General features: G+C 35.8%; 1 protein-coding gene across 5 annotated transcripts in view; it reads right to left on the bottom strand.

Moving 5' to 3' along the window:
• The window catches only part of MAN2A1 (mannosidase alpha class 2A member 1), a 186,683-nt gene that overhangs the window by 142,940 nt on the left and 19,260 nt on the right, over positions 1–24,483 (bottom strand). For 3 of the 5 annotated variants that reach the window (XM_037802306.1, XM_037802302.1, XM_037802303.1), the window contains exons 2-4: positions 18,244–18,501; positions 15,552–15,696; positions 3,276–3,447 (exon numbers count right to left, since the gene is read on the bottom strand). In XM_037802306.1, coding sequence (XP_037658234.1) covers positions 3,276–3,447; positions 15,552–15,696; positions 18,244–18,489 — 563 coding nt within the window. In that variant the 5' untranslated portion in view covers positions 18,490–18,501. Of the gene's footprint in view, positions 1–3,275; positions 3,448–15,551; positions 15,697–18,243; positions 18,502–18,607; positions 19,672–24,483 lie in introns of those variants that run through there. The other 2 variants (XM_037802305.1, XM_037802307.1) reach the window with 2 other exon arrangements.

Here is a 24,483-nt window from a genome sequence, read left to right as displayed (position 1 = left end):
TTTCTCTAGTTAAAAAAAAAAAAAGTTAGACTTCATTATGTCCTCTAGTTTTCTGGATATAGGATTCCTTAGCATCAGAAATAACTCCGACTGCTTCACAGAGATGACAGGTATCTGCCCAGTTTTCTGTTTTGAGAGGTACCTAAACGCACAATAATAATTGAAGTCCATGAGCTTCAATGAATGATTTCCTTCCGTTTCTTTCTCATTTATGACCCTTTCTCTTAACTGGCTAAGTTTGCACTCTGTAGTTCCCTCAGTTCTTTTGGTTTTTAGATCTTTCTTAAAAGACCAATCAAGTAATCAAAATTCCTTGTATATTTTCTTACTGTCAGATTGGCCTCAGATTAGCTTCTCTTTTCTCCTCTTAAATGATCTCACCGTATTAACTTCCCTTTACAAAGTTCTAGAAGAATTTGGGCAGAGGAAAACATCACAACTCAACCTGCTTTACTAAGCCTTTGTTCCTGCTGGTCACCCAATACTTTTATACAAGCATAAGTGTCTTTAAAAATACAGAAAACAATAAATACAATTACTGAATTTTTAGGGAAAAAAAACGAGAGCACTACACATAAAAACTTGAAACCTAGAATAACACTTAAAGCAAACACAATGTAAACATGCTCCTTATTAAAATAAATGAACTAGGCATTCAGCATCATGAAAGCAGGTAGAAGGAATTAGTAAAGATAAAAGCAGAAAGGACAAGAGTTGAAAACTTGTAATATAATAGTTTCTTTGGGTTGGGGGATAAAAATTAACAAAAAAGTAAAAGTGTTAGCCAATCTAACCAAGATGAAGAAAAATTCAGACTCTCAAAAGAAGTAATAAGTAATCAAAAGTAACTTGAGATGTGAGAAATTTTAAAAATCTTAACTTGAGCAAAATTACAATTTTTTTAGAAAATATAAAGTATTATTTCTACTCAAAGAGTAATGAAATAAAAAATATTTTGAATCTTAAAACTTAGTCAAAGAATTACCTACAAAACAAACAAGAGTTTCACATGGTTTACAGGCAGTTCTTAATTTTAAAAAGATTGCAAACTAAGAGGTAGCTGGATCGAAACTGATTCACATGTGCCAATATATTCTGTTTGTGTGTGTGTGTATGTAAATTAGCCGCTAACATGCACATTTGAAAAGTCAAGATATTTTACATAACATATTAGAATTCCAGCTTATCCTGACAAGTTGGAGGGCTATCCCAAGAACCCTGGTACCCATGACAGCACATGACTGGAGTGGAAGAGTGGCTAGCCCCTTTGGATGTGGCAGTTACTCTCTGCTCATCCCAGTAACCCACCCCGACCCCAGCCCCCAGTCCATCCCTCTCATTTACAGCCCTTCCTGTACAGGGGGGAAAAATGTTCCAACAGATAATGATGGAAAAGCAATTATCCCGCAATTTCCTTTCAATGTTGTATCGATTTCCATCAAAATCCAAAGGGAATTCTTTGCTGGGGTAGGAAGAATGTAACAAATTAATTCTATATTTCTTTTGAAAAATTAAATCCTCGCTCATTAAAAATTGTTTTCAGTGTAGGCAGAAATGGGAGATTTGTACTGTCAGTTAATGAAATACCTCCAAACCATAAAAAAACTAAATATTGTGGAATAAATACCACACCATTTATATATGGTGTGGTGAACTGAATTACATACCCCAACCAAAGACATGTTCTTGTGGGTGTGAACCCATCTGTGAATAGTATCTTTGAATATGCTAAGGTGAGTTGGGATGTAGACTCATTGGTGAAGAAGACCTTCTAAAATCCTGTTTAGGTGGGCCAAACTGAATGACAAAGGACCTCAATCCGTGTGACTGGAAGCTTTTTAAAGAGAACAAATGTGGATCAAGTCAGAGAAGCCAGAGAAAGGCAGGAGACCAAGGATCTAGCCATGTGAAGGGAGGCAGATATCAGCCAGGGAGCCCCAAGGGTTGTGAGAAAACCAGTACCAGAACGCTGCAGATATGGGGGAGAAAGCATGGCCATGTAGTCACCCAAACCATGAGCCAATAAATTCCTCTTGCTAAGCCAATCCACTGTGTGGTGTTTGCCAAAGAAGTCTGGCAGACTTAGGAAGTCAAACAAAAAAGGCAATGAAACAGGTAAAAAAGTTCTGAAATCAATGCATATTTAAAATACAAAAAAGATGGCACTTCAAATGAATAGACAGGAATAGGCTATTTAATTTTCTTAGGGAAGCAGCACAGCACAGCGTGCAAGGGAGCCTCTAGAGCCCATGGCCTGGAGGGGAACACCAGCTCTGATTCCTTGCACCTACACCACAGGACTGTTGTCAGCTTCCAGTCACACGGATTGAGGTCCTTTGTCATTCAGTTTGGCACACCTAAACAGGATTTCAGAAGGTCCTCTTCACAAATGAGTCTACATCCTGACTCACCTAAGCATATTCAAAGATACTATTCACAGAAGGGTTTGCACCCACAGGAACAAGGATTAAGAATATGTCATGCTAATTCATAACTCCTGGGAATGGGGGGACATGGTGAACAGGACCTCTAATCAACACATAAAAAATAAATTTCAGATTTTAAAAAGTGCACAGTTTTTTAAAAATGAAACTAGGAAAAAGAATTACCTTCTCTTGGGAAAGATCTTTATAAATTTGATAGTAAAGGCAATATCCAAAAGAAAAGATTGATGGATTTGACTACATAAAAATATATTTCTGTATACCAAGCACTAAGAATTAAAAAGCAAAGGAAAACCTGAAAAAAATATTATTTAGAAATAATAATCAATAAATTGTTCTTAGAAATAAGAAAAGTATATGAGCAAGCAAAACATACTTAGCTTGTATGTATGTGAAAATATGCAACCTTATTAGTAATCAAAAATACAAATTAAAATATTTTTCAACCATCAAATTGGCCAGGGTTTTAGAAAATTATAATGTTGGCCAATTAGACAGAAAAATTAGTACACTTCTATATAAAAGACTGAAAATACATTAAAACATCCTTTCCAGAGGTCACTTTGATAATATGCCTCAAAAAACCTTTAAAACATTAAGCCCTTTTGACCCAGTAATTCCACATCTAGGGCAAAGTTAGAACAAAAGAATTTCAATGGAAAATTTCAAATAACTTCTTTGGAAATGAACCCAATCAAGAAAAAAGGACGTGAAGAAATATTTTAAGTTTCAGATATACGACTAGGAATTTTTACCTTTTGAAAATTTAGTACATTTCCCTGTGCAATCTTTAATATTACCAAATTTCAGAAAAACAGTTTTAAAACAAACCTTTTAACAGCATCCTTCTTCTGATTATCTATTACATCCCACCACTTTGAAAGGTAAGAGATCTCAGACCACATAAATTTCCTCCTTGAGTCTTCTTTCAGCTTTACGACCATGTTATTAAAAATATACTGAGTCTTGTCTCTAAAGTAGTCATCGAAAGTCTTCAACCAACCTAAATCAAGACACAAATATAACCACAAATGTCTGATTCATATGTCTGATTTTAACTCAGTCACAATCCATTGCATCACCTTTGGATATCCTTAGCTGTTTCATTTATATAAAGATATTTTAAATTTTAGCAAATGTTTACAGTTAAAATCCAACCTCAATGGACATGAGAGTCAAAAAGCTACTCTCTAATATTGAAATTCTGAATACACTGAAAACTGCATAATTTCATCAAATGAGAAAGACAAACTAAGGCCAAAAACTGTTTCTTTATACTTAGCATAATTATAGCACCAATTCTATTATTTATCATTTATTTCTAGCCTAAGGATTTTTTAATCTTAAAAATCTGAGCAGTGTAACAAGCTGGCAGTACTGTACTCATAATAATGGATCAAAATTGTATCTTCTCATGCCACATCTAAAATTCCCTACCCATTAAACAACTTAAACTAAGAAAAAAAAAAATCAGAAGTATAAACTATACCTAAAAGCAAGCAGCAGAGCAATAAGGTAATTACATTAATATTAATAATACTGAGAAAAAGATTCTGCCAAAAATAGACATTAGTTCCAAATGGTTGTTCAATATTCCATTTGCTTGGAAGCACAAAGGGACACTAATCAAATAACAAATGTGTACACATCTATGTAAAGTTTTTTCAAAAGAAAATTGTAGCTGTTAACTTAGTTCTCTCACTTTCCTATACTTCTCAACTATCATGAAAATTTTATCCAAAGACATTTGCAAGTTGGCTATAACAAAAAGAAATAAAACCCACAACAAACATGCCCCCAAGTGTTGATTAATAAGCAATACAATGAATGGCCACGGCAAAACTGTTCGGAGCCACCGATTCTACCTACTGGTGGCAGGCAGAGTATATCCTCTGAGCATGACTTGTTTTTATCTAGGAAATTTTACAAGGAGGGGAGTATCTATATATCCAAGAAGAACTGCTCTATTGTTTCCAAATCTCAAACATGTGAGAGGACTAAAATACAAGGTCCAACTGGTTTTCTTTTGTCTACAATTAATATTCAATGTATACCATATTTACCAGCAAAAAAAAAAAAAAAATGCTAGAGCAGAGAAGACAATAAAACCATTTTGGCAGAGCAAATATGAGCTGCTAAAAAAGGCACTGCAGCTATAACAGCATTTATCACTTTTGCTTTAACTGAAATCCATTCATTCACTCTACAAATATTTACTGAGCATCTACAATGTGACAGGCATGAAGCTATGAGCCAGACAGGAATACAGAGTAAAAGATTCTTTATAGGACTTCCTTGACCTAGATCACTTTTAAAGCTGGTTTGTCACCAAGACTGCTTCCTGGATAATTCAACTTTTCCATGTTTAAATAAAAATCCAGTACCTATAGAAAAACTATGACAAACGGAGCATATTTCTACAAACTTACTATGTCTAAAGATATCTCATGAAATAGTGGTTTGCAAACAATCTCATCTTGCTTCACAGAGGTTTCTAACTTGGAGCCCTGCCCGGAGCACTGAGCCAAGACCCACATCCAGATTCCCAGGAAGAAGCAAAGAAAATCCAACCTACTCTTAAACAGGATGTCCTAAGTCTCTGCTGACTATGCCAACTGCACTGATTTTAAAATGTCAAGTGCTCAGAACTGAGCACAGGACCTAACAGCACCTAGTAAGTATTAGCTGCTATTATCATTATCATAATCACCATCACTATCATCATCATCATGTCTGTAATTGCCCTTTCCCTATCTCTAAAACCAAACCAGGTAAAAAGGGAAATAACAAAGGTACATCTAATACACAATTTTGAAAAGCATACAATTTATTTTAAACAGTTAGATACACTACTCCACATAAATGTTATACCAGAAATGCAATATCTTTTTTAGCTATTCTTAAACATATTGGCTACCCAAAATTTCAGTTTGCATAGAATTCATTCTACACCTTAGAGCAAATTAGTATTATCACCAACCAGAAAACAAAGATTGCAACACGGGTAGAAAATATTCTATCAGGTAGAACCATAAAACTTAATCTAATATATGACAGCTATCATATATTTTACAAGACTGAGCTGAACTCAAATATGTGTTACACATATTGCTCTTATTATATATGTGCAACAAGGACCAAATAAATTATTTAAATTGGCTCTATTAGAATCATCTTTAAAACATTACATATCCCTTTTAACTAAATTTTAACAAAGATCAAGACTAACCCCTAATTATTTAGCTATTAACTAAAATAAAGAAAAGAACCATGAGTAGCGGAATGCCTCCAAAATTAATTTAGTAATAAAACTCCAATAATCTAGCATAAAAGGCAAATTTAGAGGAAATAGTCTTTATGAAGATTGATAAGAAAAAGGTTTTTTTTAAAAGTGCAATCACTTATTTTCATCAGTTGCAATTTGTTATGAACTAAGACCATTTTAAAGAGCGGTTTATCACAGGAGTTTTCATGGAGAAATCACAATGACTGATTAACCCATTTTGCCTTGAACACTTCATTCGCCCTTCAAAACTCATGCAAAAAATATGCCAAAGACATTTCTGTGGGACGAAATACAAGCTCAAAGATGTCAACTTAAAGGTCTTCCATAAAACTCATCTATAATAGATACTAATATCACTACAATATAGCATAATTAACAAAGAACGAACTGAAAGACAGCCTCTTGCAATTTTCAATATTGAGTAATATAACATTAAATTATATTTTATTGTCTTCATACAATAGAGTAATCAGGTATTCCCTTTTCCATTCAATTGACTCTTTCTTTTTATAAATTACTGTAAAATAATTGTATATTAACATGAGACCAATCAGAAAGATAGCAGTTTATGAAAAGTTGTATGGGATAAAATTCATGACATTAAAAAATATATTCCTATCTCTAGATTTGATAATCTTAGAATGTTGAGTTCCAAACTGATTTACTTAAGTGGTCAATCTGGAGTCTTTTTCTTTGTCTTGAATATGCTTGGAAATCACACTAGGGCTAGAAGACCCTTTCAATTTATTCTTTTTTACTCTCACAACAATACTACCCACAAAACAGCTATTAGCTATTTTAAATAAGTGGGGGAATATTTAAAACAAAGAATGTACAATTAGAAGTTCTACAAAGCAGGTGTAAGTCCAAATTCAATACCACTATTGTATCATATAAAAAATTTAAGTTCTAAAATACAAAGCTAATAAAAATGAAAACTCTATTGCCTATTTTCATTGTATATGAACAATAAATACCCAGTAATTGTTCATTGACAAATCACAATTTAATTTTTAAATTTTGGATGCTTGATCATAGCTTGGAAACAATCTGATCCATTTAAGAAGCACAAAGTTTCATGTAGCTCAAGGGCATACATAGCGCCACCCTCAGACCCAGGCAAGAGGCGTCCAGCCCTGAGTCCTGGACTCTAAAGGGAAATCCCTCTTCTTCCTCTAACCACACCCCTTTCTCTAGGATAAAGCAGCAGGGCCAAAGAATTTGCCCAGTCAGAGCCTGCTCTGCCCATTATTCTGTACCCAAATAGCTCTACTGGCTTTTAGGGCCTGCCAGGGCCCCTTCTATAATCCTTCTTATCAGAGCAGTCATCCCTGAAGGGGAACCCCTCCAGCCTGTAGTATGTAAAGCTGTCTGCAAGCAAGACCCCTCCTGGTATAAGACAGGGCTGGGTCCGAGAGGAGAGGCCACTCTCCCCACACCACCACATTCAGTCGGGAACTCTAGAGTCTGAGCAATCTAAATCCACAGTTGACCTAGATCACTGAGAATTTGTCAAGGTAGGAGAAGAGGACCTAATTTATTAGGCAATTTATTGGGTGGATTTATAACTTCAAAAAAAAAAAGGAATATGGTATTCCATGTCCTTTTGCCCCAGGCACTGCAAATTTTAGAAACAGGCCTGAGCACACTATAATCCAAATTTCAAACCAACCATTCTTTCATGAATCTAGCACCTGGTACAAAACCTACAAGAGCAAGACTTCAATAAGTTTTTGACAGATGAATGTAATGTACGGACAAAAGGACTGATAAAAGGAGTGTGGAATGTAAATGCAAATTATTACTTTGAAATAAATGAAATGAAATCAAAGGGAAAAGACACCACACTGTTAGCTTTAATATGGTCAATCTGTTCTGAAGCTAATACAATGACCTTTAACCAATATCTTTAAGTTTCTATAATTATTATATTTTAAAAGGTTCCACCAGCCCTAAGATGATTTAAAACACCCATCACCTAAGAAGGCACACCCTTCATTTCATCATTACATGGTTACAGTCTTAACTTTTACAATAAAGTGCTTTTTGGGGGTTTTGTTTTGTTTGTTTTTTTTTAGTGACTAGATTAATTCCACTCTTCCACTCTAAAATTAAGTAAGCATCAACTGTCAGGAAAATATGAAAAGCTGTTGAGTCAAAAACTTATATTCAGATAAGTAACGTTGATAATAAACATTCAAAATGCAACTTAAGCAACTTTAATGTGTTTTTCTCAAATTTGAAAATAAACACAGAGTTCAGAAAAACAGAAAGCTCTTTTGTTTTAGTAATTAAGTTATTCTCTATCAACAAATGATCAACAGGTTTCTTCCAGCACTCTTCGAATCTTCCAATATTAGACTGCAACATCCAATCTTATTAAAGGAGCTTCATACAATCTTTATTATATTATCATAACTCAAGTACACTGCTGAATAATATTTTATTTCCAACATTTGTACTATAAGTTAAGCATGTTTTTATCCCCCGTGATAAACTGTGAAAGGGTTTTCATTAGCGGTCTGGTTTAGTCATTCAAACATATACTAAGTATCTAATTAAAGCAAAGTAATAAAGCAAAGCTAAATGAAAACCGATTCCTCAGTGGAAACATGAGCAAAATGCTGTGGGGATAAAGAAATAGTAAATTCCTACCAAAAGACCAGAGGAGAGCATCTCAGTTAAGTCATCTGGATAGAGGAGAAAGGTGGTAGTTTCAAAGTGAAGAGCTAAAAGTCACTAAGACAGAAGGTACAAGTCAACTGCAGGAAAGAGAAGGCAGTTGGATACAGGTGGATTGCAGCATTCATGGTGAGAATATGGTGAGAAATAAAAATAGAAATAGAAGGGGGGTCAGATCATTGAAAACCTCCTAAACCATTCTCATTTCTTACTGAAAACTTATGAAGAAGGGCGTAATATTTTCTGACCTGTGCTTTCCAGAAATAACTGTGTTAAGAGTGTGAAGGATAGACTGAAAAGGTAAGGTGGAAGCAGAGAAACAGGAAACGAGCTACTACAATAATTCTGTTTTTAAAATGGCTAAGTATCACAGCAGAAATAGAAATAAGAGACCAGGGAAGCAAAATGAAGAAAATTTAGTAACTGATTATAGTTTCCAGGAAACGGTAAGAAATAGTCAAAGACAAGGCTGAAGTTTTCCAAAGTTCTATAAGCATAAACCTGCTGATCCACAAATTGCTTTTGATCTCAGGTTTCCAAAACAATCTAACCTTTTTTCCAGGTGACTCAGTCACCTAATGGTTTTCTAAGCATATCATCCTCACTTCCATTACATGTTTGAGATACAGCAGTTTTTTAATCCATGTAAGATACTGGCACTGGAAATTTTATCCCATACCACAAGAATCCATTTGCATTACCAGCTGGGGTTTTGCTAATCCTGCAGCTGTGTACGTATAATATCCAACTGTGGCCCTTTACTGTATTGCTTTTCTACATGCCCTTTAAAAGACCTGCATACCTTGATACCTGATATGCGCAACTGAGAGATAAAACTTCAAAATAATTTCTAAAACTGGGCTAAAGTTACTTCCCTCCCTTGTTAAGGATTCCATCTATAAGCATCCAAAACTAGCACCAATTGAGGTCATTTCAGACCTAATGACTCCTCCCCAAACAGAGCGTGGTTGTCTGAAATAGTGGAAAAAGTGTCTACAATATTAGAGACACTGTTAGAAATCAAACAAAAAGTGACTTTGAGGGTTTACTCTAAGGGTACAAGATAGGGCTGGGCAAATTACCAATATTTCTAGAAGAAACCACTTTAAAAGCTGGAAAATACAGCTTCTAAATCACTTTCTAATTATTTAAAAAAAAAAAAAACGCAGCACTGAGGAGAACCATTTATCATCTCATTTACTGATGTACTATTTAAGGACGAAACATCCGTTTCCGTAAGAACAGACTGGAAAAATCAGAAGAAAAAATGATAGGAAATAGTGTGGTACGGTTTCTACTTTTGCAGGATAGTTAATAAAAGCTTTTTTATGATTAACAATACTTAAAGAGATGACATTTGACTTGAAAGACTTTCTTCTTAGATGCTCTGCCTGTGGTTTCAGAAGTGTTAGCCACAAGAGGCAATATTAAATAAGGCCTGATTTTGGAGCAGGGTGGCCTGGGTTCAAACTCAGCTCTGCCACAGAGAAATCATTTCTCCCCTCTTGTCCTTCAGTTTTCTCATCTGTGAAGTGAGAGTAATGATAAGATTTTTGTCATAAAGTTGCTGTGAGGAGAAACGGATGTAATATGTGTAAAGTACATTGAACAGTGCCTGGAACATAGTAAGTTCCACAAGCCTTAGCAATTATTTGTGTTACCAGGGTATTGGTGAGCTCCGAAGCGCCCAGACTTGAAGGACAGGCTCACCTCAGACAAAGTTAACAAACATGGAGAATCAGGGGATGTTTAATGAGCACCTACATTTCTCAGGCACTGCTAGACATGTATTGTTCAAGGAATGCAGTCTAGGGAGAGCCAAAATCATCTGGAATTTTTTCTCCTCGACACAACATTCCTGACTTTTCTCAAAAGCAGAATTCTAAATAGCCATGGAAATATTTAACTCTAAATGTTAAAATGTTCTTAACGAGGTTGGAGTATTTTTACTTACCAAGACCACCAATTCTTTTATTTCACCAGAAGGTACTGCTCAACTTAAAGGCCTACATCACAGCAGCCAAAAATTCAAAAGCAAAACTGCCATCACAACTGAAATTCACATATTGAATTTCACATATTGGATACCCATCAAGCTATTAAATTTCTTATTAGAAATTAAATGCATATGCCAATACATGTTAACTGTAATAGATTTTTCTTTATATATGTTCATGCACACCTTTAATATTGTAGCAGGGTGTTCAAGCTTTTTTGGATTTAACTATACTCTTTAAAAACTCTCCCCCCGCAAAAAAATGTTTTTTTCTTGACTGTTAACATTGTCAGATAAAAGACAGGATGCCAAGTTATATTTGAATTTCACATAAACAATAACTAAATTTTTAGTGTTAAGTATGCCCATGCAATATATGGGGCATACATGTTTGCTATGTCTGGCAATCCTATTACTAATCCAAAATTCAGATAAATACAATAAATTGGCCAATGCTCATAAAGCAAGAAGAAAAGAAACTGAATCATTTGGACTGAATACAATATCTTAAGAGACAGTATGGTAAATGGAAAGAACACGGGCTTTTTTGGAATCAGGCAAATCTGAGCTTCAATTCACCAGTTTCCGCCAATGTGTAAGTGACTGACCTTGAACATATATTACTATAACCTGCCTTAGCCTCACTGCGCTCACGTGTTAAAAAGGTTTAATTTACCACTCTTCAGGGTTGCAGAAAGGATTACATGAAATAACCACTCTGGAACTCCCTTGATGCAGGACTGGCAACGAATGCTAGTTCTCAGTTCTTTCTCACTTTATTTTAACTCCAGTAACTCAGATTTCCAATCACCATAGCCAAAACCAAAGAACCCACTTTATCCTGCAGTACCCAAACAGCAGAAAGTACTCCCAAAACAGTGCCCACACACAAACCTCTTCCCTTTCTGGGCATCTCATTCCAATCACTAGGCTCCTTTGGCAAATAGAATTTGAAGTCTCCACAGCCTTTCACCTTTATGGGCATTACCCAACCATGCTGACCAGAATTGTTTTCTTCTGACCAAACTTAACCACATTTGAACATAAAATTTCTAAAATAATTTTACACTGTGATTTTCTCGTGATTTTTACTTTTTTTTAATGAACATTTTTAGATTAAGGATACATATGCAAACTCATTTCAAATTACCACAGAATGATAAAAATAAATGTTTCTTTATCAAAAAAAAAGAAGCTAAATAATTCTAATCACTCATTTGAGTTTAAAAAAATAAGTTGCAAAAGAACTGCAACTACACAAAAGAAAATTATTTTCCAGTGTAATTCTTGGGCCAATGTCTTCTGACTACTTTATAGTCATACCACCTAGGGGATTATTTTCTAATATTCATTTTACATAATACTTAACTAACAATATGCTGTCCAACCTTCAATTTAAGTATACCTTATCTTCTCTTTACACACTCTGATTTCTTTGAAGGAAAATTAACTAAATATTTCAGCAGTTTAACTAGAGTGAAGCAAAGAATTAAGATCGTAGATACAAAGGTGCTGTAACTGTGTTTTAATCAGCTTATTAAATACAACATGAACATGTATCAATCAACTAACATTTAATTTCATGGTCTATGATTCAAAACTTTTTAAAAGCATAACAGTACAAAGTTATCAGCATTTACTAAAAATTATTTTCCAATTTTGTTTTAACTCAAGTAAACTATATAAAATGTTGTATAACAATTGTCACATGTCCTTACAGACTGGAAAAAGGCATAATTAGGAATTTTATTAAGATACAAACATAATTTGAAATTTACCTTTTCTTGTGAGATATTATACTAAGTCAGTCAAAAGAAAATTATCTATATATACACAAATACAGCAAAATGAATTCTTTAAGTTAGGGGACTATATACAGAAATCTTTTTAAAAATCTATTATAAATATTTCTATCCACAACAGACAAAAATTCACTGATGAAACAAACTACTGAGCTAAAGCTTGCTGTTAAATTGTTGCTGAAGAAAATGCAAACAAATTTCTATAAATCTCATTTAGAAAGTAAACTGCCTAATTACACATTCATTGAGGAGTATTATACAAAGATTTTGCATTACAGAGTCACATTTTGACTTAGAATGTATGTGCATATACTTTTCTCTTTTTCCCCAACTGGAAGAGTGTTTTTTTTCATTATCAGAATGATTCTGTTTTGCACAGATTAATTTAATTTATCTTAATTCTACTTTGGTTAAGGAGCGGTGCTATGAAAATATTAAGAAATGTCAGCGGGTTCTTTTCCTAGCATTTTGCTTTTTAGCAAAAGTTGCTTTAGTTTTAAAATGTCTGTTTCTGACCATTATTTTTTCCTCAAGTGGAGAAGGGCCTGAGGGTAAGGGTCATTAACATCTTTTACTAAGACAAAAAGAGTCAACTGTGGTTGCTAGGATACCAACAGACAGATCCATTTATTGCAGTTGGGAACAGTTATTAGGAATGTCTTCTCACAAAACAACATATTAAGTCTAGCAGGTACAGCACCGCAAAAAAAAAAAAAAAAAAAGAGAGAGAGATCTGAAAGGCAGAAGCAATCCCTGCCCTTGAAGAGCTTAATATCTTCTAAAGTTGGTATACAAAATTATGAAGTACATTTTAAATAAGATATTTTTTAAAGAATCAAATAGAAATAAGTAGACAACAGGAAGGAGGGAAGTTAAAAGTGTAGGCCAGGGAATGAGTCAAATGTTTCATCTGAGTCTACAGAGTCAGATTCATTTGTTCATTGACTTATTTTATATTGAGCACATACTATGCGTCAGTTACTGTTCTAGACATTAGAGACACGGTGGTTAATACGACAAAGGTCCAGCCCTCATTGAGCTCACATTTTAGGGAGGAGGCCAAACACAAATCCTGTCAATACTTACATCTGTGCCTATGTAAAAGCATAGGTGTGTGGGTGCACGGTGTGAGAAATTCGGGGACGGATGGAAATGGAGATAGGTCAAAGAAGGCCTCGCATGTTTTTAGCAATTACCATATGCCAAGTGATGGGCTAGGCACAGAGGACAGGGTTTAATAGGAGACACATTCTCTGTCCCTTGAGTTTACTCTAATAAACTAACAAAGGAGTACTCTGGTTCCACTTACTACCTACATTAACTTGGCAAGCTGGTAACATCTTCATGTGATTAGCAGCACTAACCTCCAAGTGTTATCATGCAGGTTACATGAGATGTTTATAAAACATCTGGCACACCGCCTGGTGGTAAACCACAGATTTTTATTTTTTACAGTTAAGAGTCCATGTTCTAGAAGATTGACAAATGAAACTGGAGGGAATTGAAGATGACAGGATAGGGGAAAGGATAATAAGGGGATTTTTTGTTGTTGTTAAACATCAAAAAGGGAGAAGTGGTGAGCTTCACACAGAGTTATAAGAAACACTGTGAAGTCTATAAACCTACAAGAAAGATTATACAATGGAATCACATCACACACCCAATTAAGTGTGTAAACCATACATAATCGGCAGGGAGAGGAGCAAACAATTTAAATGGTGCTCTGCAACTATTTCGCTCAAAAAGTGAATATTCCAGAGTGAAGATGACATATACTGAAAAAAAAAAAATCTGCAGTGCCACAAGCAATCTTAGATCCCACTGGTGAAGTCCAGTCCCCTCAGCGAGTATAAGTCTAGTAAGCAAACGTGTGTTTTATGTACACATTCCTTAAATGCAAATGTACTCCTTAATCCAGTGCACAAGTGAATAAACAGCAAAACTTTTCATCACCTTTTGATCTTACTTTATAACTAAACCATGCTTAAAATGTTTCTCCACTGTATGGTCCCCACTTTACAGACAGACAGACAAATGTGCAGTAGAGTCAAAACACCTGCCTCATTCTGTCTGGCTCCAAATCCCTAAAGTCTTTCCAAGATGCCCAGCCACCCCTAAGTTTGGATTTCAAAGGACAAGCTAAGACTAAGGAGGAAGACAATGCAAAATATATACAAGGAAAAGTCAGACTGATAGGTATTTGTAGGAAAAGATAAAGACATTAAGACTAAAGACAGAGAAACCAAGTCAGAAGCTGATGTGTGGCAACTGCTCATCACAGATTTCCAGAACAATATCGATTTCATTTATTTTATACCTCAGTGCATACAAAATATTGAAGTATTCTGGAAATTCAAACATTTCAACATCCAAACTCTACCTCCCAGACTGCCTCTCATACTCAAAAGTGGCATGCATGCACACACACAGACACAAATAAATACTATCCCAAATCATGTGTCCAGGAATAAAGTAACAAGTTCTTTTGTTTTAGAAATAAAAAGAAAGAGATACCAATAAACAAGTATGAAAGAATACAGTCAGAAAATGAATACTGGGAGTAAAGAAAAAACAATTCAAAATACCAGGTGAAGAGTGAGCCCTCTAATGGTAATGATGAAATTGAGAAAAATAACAAATAGAAACATAAGTAGGTCTTCCAAAAGAAGCCTTTAGCATTACACTGCAAAAAAAAAAGAATGCTGCAATTAAATTCAGTGGGCATTTATTCTGTGCGTATGTTCTCATACAAACATGTTTGCACATCAAATCCCATTTTCCATTATAATTTTAGCAATTTTCCCTTACCTCGGGGGAAAAAAAATCTCTGGCCCCAATAAATAACAAGGTCATCACATAAAATAACAACAATAATGATAATGATAGCAGCTACTTTTGAACCATGGACCATGCCTTTACATTTCAGCATAGAACGTAGTGGCTAATATCCCGATTCTCCCAATGAAAAAAAGTGAGTCTCAAGGGAATTAAGTAACTTTGCTTGAAGTCATCCAGCTAACACCAGTGGGGCTGGGACTCACACCCACGTCTGCCTGACTCCAATGCCAAGGCTCTTTAACACACAACTTTTCACTCCCGAATCTAAGACCTTCTTGCCTTTATTACTATTTCATACTGCACAAGTACTATCCTTGAATGGTACATAAATTGAAAAAGTGGGAACTAAAGCTCCAACGATACATACAAGGAATGTATTAGTAGTATTACAAGTCAGAGAATAATACCTCAAAAATTTGAGAAAGTGGGTTCTACCAGATTCTCATTTAAAAAGTCTGTGCCTAACAGGGGTTAATAACTTTACATTTTTTTTGAAGTTTTACCTGGGTCGTTATGGGAATGAGGCACCACAAAGACTTGAAGGGGCTCAGCATCCCATTCGTCAGATTTATAAGTAATGTCAAATCCTTGCTTCCAAACTCCACCATCTGGATTGTCAAAAGGAATCAGGCTGTAAACATCCAACATCTAAAAATATAAAAGACAAAAAACAAAACAAAACAAAAAAAACCCTTAAGTTTAAACATGTATAAGCATCATTAATTTAAATTTAATGTTGATGAATATTTACTCAAAACTATTTACTCACTGCTATACACTGAATATACATTTTATAAAACTAATTCTAAAGGCATTAATTAAAGGGTTTAAAGCAGAAAAGATAAATAATCCCCTCCCCCATCTGCCTTTCATAAAAAATAATTTCATTCAATTCTTTCTTCCCCTACTTTACTTCTAATACAATTTAACGGAAATTTACAGGAATTGAGCAGCAAACAAAAATAAAATTCTGAAGAAATCTGATTATGACCATATATTTCAGAATGTTCAAATACAGTATTAAAAATGATTTTTTACTTTATTTGGTTTGTCTTTACAGTAGAATCAATCTCAAATATTTTTAGAATTTCTATCAGTATGAAAATCCATTGGTAGCTCTTCTTCCATTTAATAAATGTAAAACCTACCTCTTTTACTCTAAAAATAAAACTACAACAGGATCAACTAGGAATAATTATTTGAAATGGAAGAATTCTTTTTTAATTAAGATTTAGCTTTTAAATATTTACATACGTTCTAAGTTTCCAGTACAGTATTCCTTCTTATTAGTACTCTATTTGGACCCAAAGGAAAAAATATTGCAAAAGCATAACATTACCTTTATTATTTTGTACTTTCTATACAAAGACACAACCAAACAACCTTCTGCAAACTTTAAATTATGTTAACATTGATTAGGCTGTAAAAAATAAACTCTAATTAAGATGTAAATGGGTTACAAAAAATGTGAAAGATAAGCAAATTATATAAAAGTGAATACAAAGTATTTTAAGGCAATAACATATCTCTCACCATGAGATCTATGACTTTAAGAACTAAAATGAAACCCTCCCAAGGATAGGCCAATAAATCCAGCTGGACAGAAGGATGCTTTAGTGAATTCGGCTATTCCTTCCGGTTCTATCTTCAGTCCTGCACCTCTCCCAGTTTCCTCCTGCCTCACTGAGCCTGATGTCCATGGTTGCTCTGCAACCCCTTTCTCTCCATCCCAGATATAGACAAAATGAATAAATAAATAAAATAATTGGGGAGTTGTTTCCCTTAGCACAGATGACAAGAGGCTAGGTACTTAATTAAAACCTAAACAAAGCCCCTCACAGAAACAGATAACCCTACAAAGCACAGGTTTCTGATCCTATCTGAATCTGGCCAAACACCAGCTAATGAGGTTGCAGGCACCAGGCCTGGCCAGCTCCACTGTCCCCAGCTTCCAGCTTGGCCTGTCAGCCATGGCTTCAAGATCTCATGCTCCCTGCCCTCAGGAGCTGGTGGAAAATATTACTATAAAGCAAGGCCAGAAGCCAACTCATTTTGTCTGACTTTAAAATATTCACCCCTTAGGGTCCTCCCACCAAGTTCTAGATTCTGGTCTAAGGCACAAGATAAACATAGCCCTCTGCTAATTTGCAGAACAGAGCAAATATGAATGCCATATCCTGAGTTTAAGGAAGGAAACCTTTCTGATCTTGGTTCCAAACTCCACTGCCCTCTAAAAAACAATGTCCAATAGAAATACAATGCAAGCCAAATATATAATTTAAAATTGTCTAGTAAACCAAGCAGCTGAAATCAATTTGTGATACATTTTATTTAAGCCAATGTATCCAAAATATTATCTCAACATGAAATCAATACAAAAATTTAATAAGATATTTTATATATTTATTCAGACTAAGTCTTTTGTGTACATTTTATACTTAGAGAACATTACAAGTCGAATTGCCCACCTTTTAAGTACTCAGTCACCACATGTGGACAGTGACTTCCTTATTGGACAGCACAGCTCAAGATTTCCCTTCCCCCTCACAAAAAGATATTCAGCAAAAAAAAATCTAACTCTACACTGCATGACACCTATACTATGTAACAGCTATACAGTAAAAGCAGGGCTTTTCTTGTACTTTCCAAAAGATGGTAAGAAAACCTCTCCGGTGAAATTTAAATCTCAAAAGGTTTTCAACTTTACAGAAAATAAGACCTAAAAAGTATACCAAAAGGCTGCCTTCAGCCAAGTATAAAATAATCAGGTAAATGGGCAGAGAACAGAATCATGGAATCTTATCACTGGAAAAGAATATTAGTGATCATAATCAAATCACCCAACATAGAGGAAACTGGAATCCAGAGAGTTTTTTTGTTTGTTTGTTTGTTTGTTTTATCCAGAGTTTAAGTATCAAGTTAGAACAAATTGCAGATCAAATCTTTTTTTTTTTAATCTTCATTTTATTGAGATATACCCACATACCACGCAGTCATACAAAACAAATCGTACATTCGATTGTTCACAGTACCATTACATAGTTGTGCATTCATCACCTAAATCAATCCCTGACACCTTCATTAGCACACACACAAAAATAACAAGAATAATAATTAAAGTGAAAAAGACAAAAAAAAAAGAAAGAAAAAAGCCCAGTGATTATTCATGAAGCACATTATTAATGTGCACATTACCTGCACATCTGAATTCTGACTTCCACTTCGTGAAGCAAACGGACAGTCCTGAGGGTCGACTGGGAGGGATAATTGTTGCGATGACAGAAGATGTGAGCCAGCACCTTGACTGAAATTGCCTTGTGAACTTTTCGGACCATCCTCCACAGACTCACTCAAATTGATGACCGAGTCTCTAATATTTGAGATGATCTCATTATTCTCAGCTAGCAAACGTTCCAAATGGTCTATTTTTTCTTGCAACATTGAGAGCTGGCCCTATAATAAAAAAGAAAAAGGCAGCTATACGAAACTAATATAGCTCTGCTGAGACACACACATTTAAAAAAAAATCACATGCCTACCCAAGAGGGCAGCCACTCACCCTTCACTTTCTACTTTTATAAGTGGGATCACAGAAACCATGGACAGCTGGCAGAGTTGAAACATCAATTTATAGCAGAATATCTTTTCCACGGCTGCAATCTCTGTTTAATCATTTTATAAAATTTTCAACAGAAGGACCAAAAATATTGGGGGATATATTTCTTATTAGCAAAACCCCAAATCCAGCTCTAAAAAGAAAGATCTTTGGATCTCTGCGATTACTAAGTACAACACCACATTATATTCACGTTTGAAAATTTCACGTTAAACATAACCAATTTTAGTTATTTCAAGGATCAAAAAGTACAAACCCAATAAAGATCATTCCATCTCAAACCATAATACCAGCGTACAATCCTAAATAAGAAATACCATCTACTGAAAAATCAATTTGTCAACTCTTATTTCTCCACGTGCATGAAAATGATTGGCAAGGAAGTACCCTGAGTCAGCACCCTATAAGTCATTTAGGCGGCTTTTAGTTTTTTTTTAATTGATTCTCACATTAACATGATTGCCGTCTCTAACCTAAACCCTGAATAGTACCTCAGCTTATGGATTCTAAGCACCATGAGAGCTAAGGGCAATGTCTTGTTCACACTTATATCCTGTATTCCAAGTACACGGTCAATGCTCATGTATTTGTCAAATGGCCCTCAGATTTCTGGAACTCAACAATAATTTTTCAATGAATACCCACTGTACTGGGCATAATGATACATGCTGGGAAGACAAGTATGAATAAGATATGGGTCTCTACCCTTGAAAATACAGGGTGGCACTGTAACTAATAGCCTACCCTCATGCCCCCAAAAAGCCCAAGTTAAAGTTTAAAAAATAGCCACATGCACACATATATGATGACGAACAAACCCTGAACTCCCAGAAAAAAAATTATACCAGCAGTAAATAACAAGAAGAAAGAATAGAAGAAAGAAGAGAAAGAGAAAAAGAACAGAAAAACATTTAAGTGTCCAAAAACAAGCATTGGTCAAATGGTTCATCTATATAGCATGGAATAGTTTTCAGTCACTGAAAATTTAGAAATATAAATTTTAAAAAGTATTTAAATAAATGAGAAGGTATTTTCAGGAGGTAAAGTGCAGGAAGACAGTTTAAAAATAGTATGCATGACATGATTCCCTTTTGAAAAAATATATAGTATATATGGAAGGCCGTATATCAAGATGAAAAAGACTGGTTATGTATATTTATATTCTTCTTTAGGCTGTCATGAAATAACGGCAGTGGAGAAACAAGTTTTTACTCACGGGTATTAGTTCAACAGGGAAGAAGAGGAGAAATAAACAGACTGATATTTATAAAGAAGAGGGTAGTCTTTTGAGCAGTGAGAAAACCGACAGAAGTCAAAGAGACTAGGGAAGAAATTTTGGAAAAAAAAATAAAAAAGGAGTCAACATTAGAAGCAAATTAGCAGCAAATTATCTTCTGAGAAGAAAAAAAAAAAAAACACTGGTTATGAAGTCCTGAAGCTCTTAAGTTTGAGAAGCAAGGAACACAAGAAGGCCATGTCCTCCAGAGCCCTAAAAGGTGCTCTCATAGGTGAGTTGTGTGACAGTAATAGTCCCTTAAGGTGACTGTCACCAGAGAGGCAGGAAGTACAAGAGTAGAACACAGAACTCATCTTGCAAGATGAGCCCTGCAGAAGAGCAAGAGAAAATATGCATCCATATATGATGGCAAATGGGAAAGCAAAGGAACTTGACAGACCCTTGCAACACTAGTTGAGGGCTCAAAAAGAAAAGTTAGTTGAACCATGAAGATTCCAAATCAGCAAAGCTGTTGAGCAGTATCACACCCAACAAAAACCTTTATTAAAAGCACACATTGATGTTGTTTATGAGTGGTTCTCAATGGAAAAACCAAAAGGGGCCCCCTTGGCATAATGCAAATTTCACCCCAAAGAAGCTAAAAATATTTTATAGTCAGCTACACAGATGACTAATCCGTGTATATTTTCAACAGACATGATACCAAAGTCTGACAACTACACTAAGGGAAAAACTTTTCTTCACTCATTATCACACCAAAGAACTTTGGCATTTTCAGAGAAATTACTTCTGATGGATTCTGTTGAATATTTCCAATACAGCAGAATCACATAACAGTAAATCAAGTTTCTCTGATTCCAAGCAGAATTAGAATGTGTTGACTTGGCTTGCCTGTAGTAAAGCTACACACCTCCATAAAATAAAACCTTTGCTTAGTCTAAAATGCCATCATTCCACATTTTATCTGACATTCAGTGTATAAATTAATTCACGGGTGCCCACATATCTCAGATCTTTCTGTACTTTCAGGAAAAGATAATTTTAGAGCCATGCATACAACAAAGTTACCTACAGCTTAACCAGTATATACTGAGAAAAAAGAGGGCTCTCTCAAGAATATTTTTACTATTGCCCTAGTCCTGTCATATAAATATGAGAGTATTATTTAAAACAAATATTACAAGGAAATGTTTCATGAAAAGGGATCCTGCAGGCACTGAAGATGATTTTCAATCCTTTTGCAGCTTTAAAGATCAATTAATGATCAGTACCTAGAATTCTGTACCAAATCAAGTGCATGGAGAAAACTGTGGCCTTGGGTTATATCAGCATAATGGTCTAATGACAATCATTTTTTAAATTATATTATTCAGGGAGGATAAAACATCCCTCCAAACAGTTGAAATTCTTGAAATAAACACACTTCACAAACCAATTCTGTACACATGACAGAGAAGACTGGTATGACCTAAAAAGGATGTGCTCGTGGTCTGCATTAAAGAAACGGAAATCATAGATGATGTTTCAGTTATGCTGACAAGTCAAAAAACACTGACAGTAATATAGAGGACAATTTTCGGTAGGGTGAGATAATTGCTTGAGAAAAAATCGCTTTATTCTTTGATTTGCTAATCAGTTCTCTAGAGAGGCCACGGTGTTGCACTGCTGAGGAGTGGGTAAGGAGGTCATGACATTGATTTATTCTAGTTTTCATGAAAGAGAACCGCTGAGCATAAAATCACTGACATCAATGTCTTTTGACTTTCAAGAGAGCAAATTTAGAGTCTACTACAACATAGATTAGGATCAGTACACATTCAGCCGTAAGAACTAAGCCAATCAATGTGCATCTACAGCTAAATCCACAGACATATTATGCAATTACATGCCCCAGGTACAACACTAGCTTCTGGGGATTCACATCACTGTGATCACTCAAGCATGGCTGAATCTTCTCATCACCATCTTCCTTCCCGTAACAATTACCTTCACCACTCCACCTCAAAGGCCAACCTCTCCTCTTGTGTGTGCTTGAATCCCATCTCCTCTCAACTGCTCAAAGGTGTTCTTCCTGTGGTTAAACCCTCTCAATACTGTTTGAGATTGGTTGGATACCGTTCCATCAAACTCTCCTTTTAAAAGTGACTCATTCTTAACAGTATAACTTGTACTATTAAGTCAAACTATATGCAATTGCCATACTCGTAGGTCAAAAATGGTCAAATATCACCAAATTCATATGATTAAACTTAATCCTATATCCTGTCTAAAAAAGCATATCAAACTCCAGTGCTTCCCTTAACCCCACAGTCCTTTCAAGGCCTCATTTCCATTCATGCACATACTGACATTTTCAAGGGGTTTCTATATTCATTATCTTTTCCTTACAATCTCCCATCCTTCTACTTGTCCACCCATTCCAATCAGCAACTGCCTACCATTCCACCAAAACTATCCTTGTAAAGTCCCCAAAGACTTACACATGGTCAAATCTGATAACACACACTCTGTCCTCAACTTTTTCATCATCTCACTGAGCATTTGGCACAGTGGATGACTCCTTCCTCCTGTAAACATTTTCTACACTTGTTTCCAGTACAACATGCTCTTGGTTTTCCTCCTACCAACTACTTATCAATCTCTCCTTTGCTGACTCCTCATACCTAACATGGGGAGGCCTATTTTAGATAGGATGGCTAGGGAAGGATATGAAAAGATAACATCTGAGATTAAAGTCAAAGCACTGTAAAAAGAGAGATGTTATGTACAAAGGTCTTGAACTGAGTTGGGGAAGAGCTGGCTTGGAAGTGAGATAAAAGTTCAGCGGCCTAAGCTAATTTGGATGAGACATGCAGAGTCTTAATGACTGTGAGGTAAGGGGTTTTAATTTTATTCCAAGTGTCATGAGAAGCCAGCATTGGATTTGAAGAAAGGTATTGCCCCTGAGTAGAATGTGGTTGAAGGGTTGAAGGGTAGAATGGGGAAAATCAATTAAGAGGCTGCTACTCTACGGTAGAAGAGATGACTGGTGGCTTGGGCCAAGGTGGTAGCTGTCGAGAGGGAGAGAGAGAGACAAAGAGTATGTAGACGGATTGGATGTGTGGACAGTGTGAGGGAGGAGGAGGAATCAGATTCGAGGGTGACCAATGAGGTAGTGATTAAAGCTACTTACTGGAAACCTGAGCAATGCAGAAGGCTTTTTGGGGGGAGGGTGTTCCCTTTTGGATTTGTTAAAAGTGAAACCCATGTTAAGATGCCAGGTAGATATTTGGATACGTGGGTCTGTTTTTCAGTAAAGAGGTTTTAACCAGAGATATAAATAAAGGACACATCAGTACAAAACTGGAATAAAGCCATAGAGTAGATGAGATCACTTAAGACAGTAGAGGGAAGAAAGAGGGCACAGGGGCTAACCTTGAGGTCCTCCAACATTTGGAGGCAGGGGAGTCAAAGCCAGAGAAGGAGATATGAGACAGAAGACGAGGTCGGAGTGATGTCATTGCCGGAAGGGGCCGCAAGCCAAGGAAGGTGGGCAGTCCCTAGAAGCTGGAACAGACACCAAATGGATCCTCCCCCAGAGCCTCAGAAGAAACACAGCTCTGCCGACACCTTGATTTTAGCCCAGTAAGACCCGTTTTGGACTTCTGACCTCCAGAACTATAAGATAATAAATTTGCCTTGTCTCAAGCCACTAAGGTTGTGGTGATTTGTTACAGCAGCAATAGGAAACCTGACGGGACTAACATTATCTAAATAAAGCTTAGACCTTGTCCTTATTAGAGGAAGTCTGCCCAAAACCCATCAGAAGAGCTGGAGGGACGTGAGCCCCCAGTGCTGTGAGGCCATGCAATAGAGCGATAGAGGGTGAGACCAAGTGACTTCAAAAGGTGTTTCCCTTGGGCTTAGTGTGGTCTAACAAAGCTATACACCCATTTTTGAATAAAGGAGGTAAGAAAAGACTGAGTTGAGTCAGTCTTTATGTTAAGAACAATTTTCAGGGAAAGATATGTCAATATTTTCACCTTTGATAGAGTGTTAGGCTCAATGAATAAAACACTATTTTAAAGAAATCATTCTGGAGTTATGGTGTGGCATGTGGAGTAAGAGGCTACTGCAGTCTGCCACGTAAAAGACATGGTGGCTTGGACCAGGGCAGTGAAGGTGGAGGAATATGAAAAAAAATGAGAAAACTGATGACCTGGGCATGGAAGGGGTTGGAAAGGAAGAGAAATGGCTTCTTGGTTTTTTGCTGTGGCAACTAGGAGGATGTTGGACAGCATTTTAGTGAAGCAGGTAATGCTGGGGGAGGAGCAGATGGAGGGATAAACCACAAGAAATCTGAGTGGTGATGTCAAGTGGATGGCTGAATGTGCAAGTCTGGAACTCAAGAGAAATCAGAATTGAATATACAAACGTGACTGGTCAGTAAAAATACGAACTGAAACAGAGGGAATAAATAGGATTACCTAGACAGAATGAACAGATCCTCATTTTATAACATGAAGAGGCTCACCAGGTGATTTTCACACATTCCCTGTTAAGAACCGCTACTTAAAAGCTATATATAGGAACTGTGATTTGG

The sequence above is a fragment of the Choloepus didactylus genome, chromosome 13 (assembly GCF_015220235.1).
Source record: "Choloepus didactylus isolate mChoDid1 chromosome 13, mChoDid1.pri, whole genome shotgun sequence".
NCBI lineage: Eukaryota > Metazoa > Chordata > Mammalia > Pilosa > Megalonychidae > Choloepus > Choloepus didactylus.
This window is presented reverse-complemented; position numbering and strand designations above follow the sequence as displayed.